General features: G+C 57.7%; 1 protein-coding gene across 1 annotated transcript in view; it reads right to left on the bottom strand.

Moving 5' to 3' along the window:
• Window positions 1-7,527: 7,527 nt before the first annotated feature.
• Dhrsx (dehydrogenase/reductase X-linked) overlaps window positions 7,528-8,591 on the bottom strand; it is a 30,354-nt gene continuing 29,290 nt past the window's right edge. The window contains exon 7 of the mRNA XM_077107780.1: window positions 7,528-7,892. Coding sequence (XP_076963895.1) covers window positions 7,690-7,892 — 203 coding nt within the window. The 3' untranslated portion in view covers window positions 7,528-7,689. The remainder of the gene's footprint in view (window positions 7,893-8,591) is intronic.

Below are 8,591 nucleotides of genomic sequence, written 5' to 3'. Positions count from 1 at the left end.
TGGATGGGTGGATGGATGGATGGGTGGGTGGATGGATGGGTGTGATGGGTGGATGGATGGGTGGATGGGTGGGTGGAAGGGTGGGTGGATGGGTGGGTGATGGATGGGTGGATGGACGGGTGGATGGATGGGTGGGTGGATGGGTGGATGGATGGGTGGATGGATGGGTGGGTGGATGGATGGGTGGATGGGTGGATGGATGGATAGATGGATGGATGGGTGGGTGGATGGATGGGTGGATGGATGGGTGGATGGATGGGTGGATGGATGGGTGGGTGGATGGATGGGTAGATGGATGGATGGGTGGATGGGTGGGTGGATGGGTGGGTGGATGGATGGGTGGATGGATGGATGGGTGGATGGATGGGTGGGTGGATGAGTGGGTGGATGGATGGGTGGATGGATGGGTGGATGGATGGGTGGATGGATGGGTGGATGGATGGATGGGTGGATGATGAAGGGTGGGTGGATGGATGGGTGGATGGGTGGATGGATGGGTGGATGGTGGGTGGATGGGTGGGTGGATGGGTGGGTGGATGGATGGGTGGATGGAGGGTGGATGGGTGGGTGGGTGGATGGGTGGATGGGTGGGTGGATGGATGGGTGGATGGGTGGATGGATGGATGGGTGGATGGGTGGATGGATGGATAGATGGATGGATGGGTGGGGGATGGGTGGGAGGAGTGGAGGATGGGGATGATGGATGGGTGGATGGATGGGTGGATGGATGGGTGGGTGGATGGGTGGGTGGATGGATGGATGGTATGGGTGGATGGGTGGGTGGATGGGTGGGTGGATGGATGGGTGGATGGATGGATGGGTGGATGGATGGGTGGGTGGATGAGTGGGTGGATGGATGGGTGGATGGATGGGGTGGATGGATGGGTGGATGGATGGGTGGATGGATGGATGGGTGGATGGATGGATGGGTGGATGGGTGGGTGGATGGGTGGGTGGATGGATGGGTGGATGGATGGATGGGTGGATGGATGGGTGGGTGGATGAGTGGGTGGATGGATGGGTGGGTGGATAGGTGGATGGGTGGATGGGTGGATGGATGGGTGGGTGGACGAGTGGGTGGATGGGTGGATGGGTGGACGGGTGGGTGGATGGATGGTGGGTGGATTGGTGGACGGGTGGGTGGATGGATGGGTGGATGGATGGATGGATGGATGGGTGGATGGATGGGTGGGTGGGTGGATGGGTGGATGGATGGGTGGATGGATGGATGGATGGGTGGATGGGTGGATGGATGGGTGGATGGATGGATGGATGGGTGGATGGATGGGTGGATGGATGGGTGGATGGATGGGTGGATGGGTGGATGGGTGGATGGATGGGTGGATGGATGGATGGATGGATGGGTGGGTGGGTGGATGGATGGGTGGATGGGTGGATGGATGGGTGGATGGATGGATGGATGGGTGGATGGATGGATGGGTGGATGGATGGATGGATGTATGGTTGGATGGGTGGGTGGATGGATGGGTGGATGGGTGGGTGGGTGGATGGATGGGTGGATGGATGGGTGGATGGGTGGATGGGTGGGTGGATGGGTGGGTGGATGGGTGGATGGATGGGTGTATGGATGGGTGGATGGATGGGTGGATGGATGGGTGGATGGATGGGTGGATGGGTGGGTGGATGGATGGGTGGATGGGTGGATGGATGGTTGGATGAATGGGTAGATGGATGGGTGGATGGGTGGATGGGTGGATGGATGGGTGGATGGGTGGATGGATGGGTGGATGGATGGGTGGATGGATGGATGGATGGATGGGTGGATGGATGGGTAGATGGGTGGATGGGTGGGTGGATGGGTGGATGGATGGGTGGATGGATGGGTGGGTGGATGGATGGGTGGATGGGTGGATGGATGGGTGGATGGATGGGTGGATGGATGGGTGGATGGATGGGTGGGTGGATGGATGGGTGGGTGGATGGGTGGATGGGTGGGTGGATGGGTGGATGGATGGGTGGATGGATGGGTGGATGGATGGGTGGGTGGATGGGTGGGTGGATGGGTGGATGGGTGGATGGATGGGTGGATGGATGGGTGGATGGGTGGATGGATGGGTGGGTGGATGGGTGGGTGGATGGGTGGGTGGATGGGTGGATGGGTGGATGGATGGATTGGAGATGGGTGGATGGATGGGTGGATGGGTGGATGGATGGGTGGATGGGTGGATGGGTGTATGGATGGGTGGATGGATGGGTGGATGGATGGATGGATGGATGGGTGGATGGATGGGTGGATGGATGGGTGGATGGGTGGATGGATGGATGGGTGGATGGTTGGGTGGATGGGTGGATGGATAGACAGATGGATGGATGGATGGATAGACACATAGATGGATGGTTGGATGGGAACATGAATGAGATGTTCCATCCATGGCTGGACCTGAAAGAACGCACTGATGTTACCAGAATGCAATGGAAGACCACTTTGCTGATGCCCACGGGATCTGCGGTCGGCCTGTGGAATCAGGGAAATCAACACGTCAGTCCTGCTCGGCGCCGAGCCCTGCTTCCTCCTCTAACATCAGATGGAGACTGAAACCCACAATCCCCTGGAATCAGCCGCGCCCCGGAATCGGCTCCACTCACCCAGCCATCCACGCCTTTTCCCTGAGTCGTACGCGATTTCAGTTGCTCTCTGTGTCCATCTCCACAGCCTGGGAATTGCTTCTCTCCAAGGTCAGTCTTCACTGGGCAACGGGAACGTGGGTGTGGCCGGGAGAGGAGCTGCTGCCCCATCCACCCTGTGCATCTGGACGCCTTTTGTGATGATGAAACCGACCGGCACGTGGGCACGTGACCTGGAGCCAAGGACATGCCCATGTGCAGAGGTCGCACGTCTTGGTAGAATCCCGGGTTCTCGATTTCGGTGCCCTGTCCTGGTTGTAGAGAGATGTTATACGGAAGACGGAGCCTCAACCTTGGAAGATTCTAGAAGCCACTGCCGTCCAGAAACACGTCTGTCTGGGCTCCAGGGCTCGGCAGATCCTCTGAGTGACCTGGGTTTTGAAGTGCTCCCTAATGAGAGGGGCCAGACACGGCTGTACAGAGCGGGCAGCGGTGGTCAGCTAAACTAGAGGACCACAGAGGAAGCTCTAAATAAACACTGACTGTTGAGGAATCCACTGGGAATGCTGTCGGAGAACTTCAGTCACCGTCAGAGGATCCCCAAGGGAGCAGAGAAAACCCATGGATGTTGGGGGACAATTTCAGACGTAACGATGGCCGTAACCACACCAATGGCTCTGTAGGGACATGCTGAGGGTGACCAGCATGTCCTCACTAGGTGCAGGCTTGTTCCCTTTCCTTAATGAAGGAACGGACATGAGCAGAGGCCACTACTGACTCCACAGGGCAAGTTCGAGCTAAGGAATTCCAAGATGGTAGCAGCAGAGGGTTAAACCAATATGGCGCCACAGGCATGGAAATCCCCAAAATCTGTGAGTGGGGCCTGGTGTGGGAAGAGGGTCTCTGCAGAGGTCGTTAGTGAAGGGTCCTGAGATGGGCTCCTCCTGGGTCAGGGGGCCCTCGTGCAATGGCCGTGTCCTCCCAAGAGACAGAGGAGGGGACACAGACCCAGAGGAGGAGCCCCGTGGAGACGGAGGCAGAGACTGCAGTGAGGGGCCACCAGCCCAGGGCCAGCTGGAGCCCAGGAGCTGGAGAGGCAGGAGGAGCCCCCTGGAGCCCTGGAGGGACATCTGGATTTCCACTTCTGCCCTCCAGGATGGGGCAGGATGAATTTCTGCTATTTTGAGCCACTCGGTTGGTGGCCATGGTCTATGGGGACCACAGGAAACTGGTACACGTAGGAGACAGGACATAAGGGCGGCTAGAGTCCCAGCAGTGTCCCTGTGGGCTGATCCCATTGGGTCTCACCTGTGCCATCGCATGGCGGGTCCAGCTGGGGTGAGGGAGGACTGGTCACCCCATCCCTAAGGTCTCTCCATGCCTGGTGGCCTGGGTCAGGCTGTCCTCTCCCGATGCTGTCCCCCGGCCATGTCACACTCATTGTTGAGCCCGGGGCTCTGCTGTGAAGGGTCTCCAGATGGTCACTGTCCAGGTGGGCCTCCTGGGCAGCGGGTGGGTGCTCCTGAAGAATGTTCTCTGGGTCTCTCTCCGGCGACTCCAGTGAAACCCTCTCCATGGTGGTCGCTGCTCTGCCCAGCACAGAGAGGAGGTGGACATCTTCAGTGGACGTCCCAGGGAATCCAGGGGCACCTCATGTGACTCCCGGCTTCGTGACAGAATCCCAAGCATCTTGGTGATCTGCAAGGGAAGAACAGAGACAGCCTCCCCTCAGGTCCCCCTGTCCCCCTGTCCCCCTCTGGGCGAGGGGAGACTCTGAGGGTCGACTCCCTGCCCAGGATGGGGGCTGGTTTCTCCCTGCAGGGCCGAGGGCGGACCCCGGGCTCCACAAGCTGGGTCTGTGGGATGAATGTGGGGGCCCCTGTTTCTGTAAATGAAATTATTTTGGGCAGAACACACTACACCCACTTCTTTGCCTCTGGTCTGAGGCTGTTTTGTGGTCCGGTGACAGAGCTGGGCACTGCAGTGGACACTGTCAGCCCATAAATACCTAAAAAATGACCTGTGAACTCTCTCTCTGATGTCTATGTACCTATCATTCATCCATCCACCCATCCACCCACCGTCCATCCACCCATCCATCCATCCATCCATCCATCCACCCATCCGTCCATCCATCCACTCGTCCATCCATCCATCCATCCGCCCATCCATCCATCCGTCCATCCATCCATCCGCCCATCCATCCATCCGCCCATCCATCCATCCGTCCATCCATCCACTCGTCCCTCCATCCACTCATCCATCCACCCACCCATCCACCCACCCACCATCTACCCACCATCCACCCACCATCCACCCACCATCCACCCGTCCACCCGTCCACCCATCTACCCATCTATCCACCCATCCATCCATCCGTCCATCCATCCACTCGTCCATCCATCCATCCATCCGTCCATCCATCCATCCATCCATCCATCCATCCGTCCATCCATCCACTCATCCATCCATCCACTCATCCATCCATCCATCCATACATCCACCCGTCCATCCTTCCATACATCCACCCGTCCATCCTTCCATACATCCACCCGTCCATCCATCCATCCCCCCCATCTGTCCATCCATCCATCCATCCATCCATCCATCCTCTCATCCATCCATCCGTCCATCCATCCATCCATCCATCCATCCATCCATCCGTCCATCCATCCATCCATACATCCACCCGTCCATCCATCCACTCATCCATCCATCCATCCATACATCCACCCGTCCATCCACCCATCCATCCATCCATCCATCCACCCGTCTATCCATCCACCATCCATCCATCCGCCCGTCCATCCATCATAAATCTATCACATACCCACCATCCAATCACCTATCAATCTGTATCATTCACCTCTCTCTCCTCCATATATCTACCTAGTCCATCCATCTATTCAATCAACCACCTATTGATAGATCTACCATTGATCTATCATCCAGTAGGTCTCTCCCTTCCTGTCTGACCTACTACGTACCCATGTCAATCCAAGTACCTTTCTCTCAACCACCCGTCTAAACTAGGATGGACCTACCTGTTTGGCTGACCAACTTTTCGTCTGTCCACTCTCGATCCGTCATCTCTCTATCATCTGTCTTCGTCTCCACCCTCGTCTACTTGGTGGGTATCCATCTGTCTCCCTGCCTGTTCCTCTCCTTCCTATCTCACTCTCTGCCATGTGTCTATCCACTGGACCTGTCTGTCAATCATCTATCTATCATCTGTACGTCCATCTACCTATGACCTCTCTCTTCCACCGACCTACCATCTATCGATCATCCTATCTCGTCTATCCATCTGCACCTACCCATAGATACGTCCTTACGTTACTATCTTTACCAATATATTTCTATTTTCTATCCCTCTCCCTGATGCTTCTAGAAGCCACTTGGTGGCTGGGAACAATCCTCAGTAGAGATTCTCCCTGTCACCAAGCTATCTGAGTGTCGTCCATGCCTCCAGGTCAGCGCGGACAAAACAAATAGGAACCATCAGTGCAAGACGCACGTCCCCAGCTCCAGGTTGGAGCCCGGGCACTGGATGTGAGCGGAGCTGACTCAAGGTTGGGACCTCCATGGGACCTGTCACTCCAGGGAACAGACGGGAAGCTGAGCCACGCTCACTGACCTCTAACCAGGGTGCAGCCTCGCGGGAGGTCTATGGGGCCCTAGTGGACGCCTCTCGGGCATTTCCACGATGGGATTCAGGAAGCTAGTTCCCATCCCGAAAGGAGGGAATCTCTGCCGGGGACTGTTCCCAGCCACCAAGTGGCTTCTAGAAGCATCAGGCTCCAGGGGGCTCCTCCTGCCTCTCCAGCTCCTGGGCTCCAGGTGGCCCTGGGCTGGTGGCCCCTCACTGCAGTCTCCACCTCCGTCTCCATGGGGTCCTCCTCTTCTGTAGTGACGATTCTGGTTGGTTCTCTCATGATGACATGGGGGACACTTGGGAGGTCTCCAGAATGACCTTCTCATCTTGGAATTCTTGACCATAGCTGCAGAGATTCTGTTGCCAAGAGGGTCACCATTCTGGGGACCAGGACAGGGACGTTTCTTCCCGGGGCTACCGCTCATTTCTTGAGCGATCCTTTGGAATGGAATCTCCACCAGGTGCTTAGTCCCAGGACATGGAGAGCAGGCTTCAGGGTCCTGGAGGGACAACGGGCATCTGCAGGGTCAGGAGGAATGTCCAGCTGGCGTGGGTCAGCGCAGACACCGAGGGACAAACATCTAGGGCTCAGCTGGGCACTGGACATGGTGATTATTGTTCTAGAAGCACGGACTGATGGACAGTCCAAGACCTGAAGGAGCTACCAGGAGAGTGGGGTGAACGTGCTCCCAGATGACCTCTAAGATGAGCCTGGTCCACCAAGGGCAGCCACCTGTGCGTCCTGCATGGTGAATGGGCAGCCAGAGACCCCCCTGCATGCCCTGTCCCAGAGAATCCCACAGCGACCCTCTCCTGGTCCATCCTTGAACTGTCCCACAGGATCCCAAGGTGACCCCAACCAGACCCTGTCCATTGCTGTCCTACAAATCCCATCCTGACACCGTCCCAGCCCTGTCCTCGTCCCTTCCCCGTGGAATTCCCTGGTGACACCAGCCGGACCCTGTCCCTGTCCCCAGTTGTCCCGAACGCCCACTTGGCCAGCTCACGTCCTCCATGGGTCCGGTCTCAGGGTCCCATGGTACCCGTGGCCCGAGCCTCGGTTGCAGGAGGTTGACCAGATGGTGAGGGGCCCCATGAGACGCGTCCGTCATCCTGAAGGGGATGTCACCTCCCTGCAATGTGAGACCCCCGATTCCAGGAGATCATCTTGGAGTGAGACCTGGTGACTTGGAGAAGGGACACAGAGTCCCCGCCACACCACGGTCCCCTCATTGGGTCCTCAGAACCAGTCCTTGGTCCCCGTGGGCCAAGCACGCACAACTGCACACGGAGGTGGAAGGATTTAATGACCCGTGGCACCCGTGACAATTTGGCACTTGGGCATCCCAGGACTTAAGGCTGAGGTCCCCCAACGAGTGGTCGCCTCCAGTGTCCCTTTGGGTGGCGGAGATCCTACCAAGCCGGGCCGCAGAGCCCCAGGGCCACAGCTATCTCAAGATGGCGCCGGGGCTCCCATCGGGGAGGCCGGTCAGCTGGCAGCTCCTGGCCCACAGCTGCTGCTGCAGCCTCTGGTCGTAGGTGACCTGCAGGGACCTGGTCTCCTTCTCGTTGTAGAAGTAGCGGCCACCAACTCCTTCCAGCTCCGGGGTGACCGCCGCGTAGATGGTGGTCCACGCTCCTTCTCGGGCGTCTGGGGGAGGAGGGAAAAATGGCGGAGAAGTTAGTGTCCAGGGGAGATGGCTGGGTTGCGAGAGGTATAGACTAATAGTGGATTAATCCACTTGAGTGGATTCACTGGGTGTAGACTAATAGTGGATTAATCCACTTGGATGGACTCGCTGGGTGTAGACTAATAGTGGATTAATCCACTTGGATGAACTCACTGGGTATAGACTAATAGTGGATTAATCCACTTGGATGGACTCACTGGGTGTAGACTGATAGTGGATTAATCCACTTGGATGGACTCACTGGGTGGTGACTGCAGCAGGTGGGGTGTGGCTGGAGGAGGGGGTCCCTGGGCTGTGCCTTTGGGGTCTCTGTCCTGTCCCTGGTGACAGAGCTCTCTCTGCTCCCTGGGCCCTGTCCTGAGCTGCTCTCCTCCTCCAGGCCCTGCCGCCATCTTGTTCTGCTCCCCTTGGGCCAGAGCCAGGGAGTCGGCCACCAGGGACTGGACCTCGGACACCATGAAGACTTCAGTGTGGAGATTGGATGGGGTTTCCCGCGAGGTGACACTGTCCCCCACGGCCCTCCGCCACAGCTCGAGGGGGTCAGTGGGCACTGGAGCAACCCGTTCCTGCATCTGGAATTCCCTCACCCTGCTCTGGACACGTCTCCACACTCTGCACACAGCCCGGAATCGATGGTGCTGAAATTGACGCAGAATGAC

Source organism: Callospermophilus lateralis, chromosome Y (genome assembly GCF_048772815.1).
Source record: "Callospermophilus lateralis isolate mCalLat2 chromosome Y, mCalLat2.hap1, whole genome shotgun sequence".
Taxonomy (NCBI): domain Eukaryota; kingdom Metazoa; phylum Chordata; class Mammalia; order Rodentia; family Sciuridae; genus Callospermophilus; species Callospermophilus lateralis.
The sequence above is the reverse complement of the archived record's forward strand: the minus strand, read 5'-3'. Positions and strand labels throughout refer to the sequence as shown.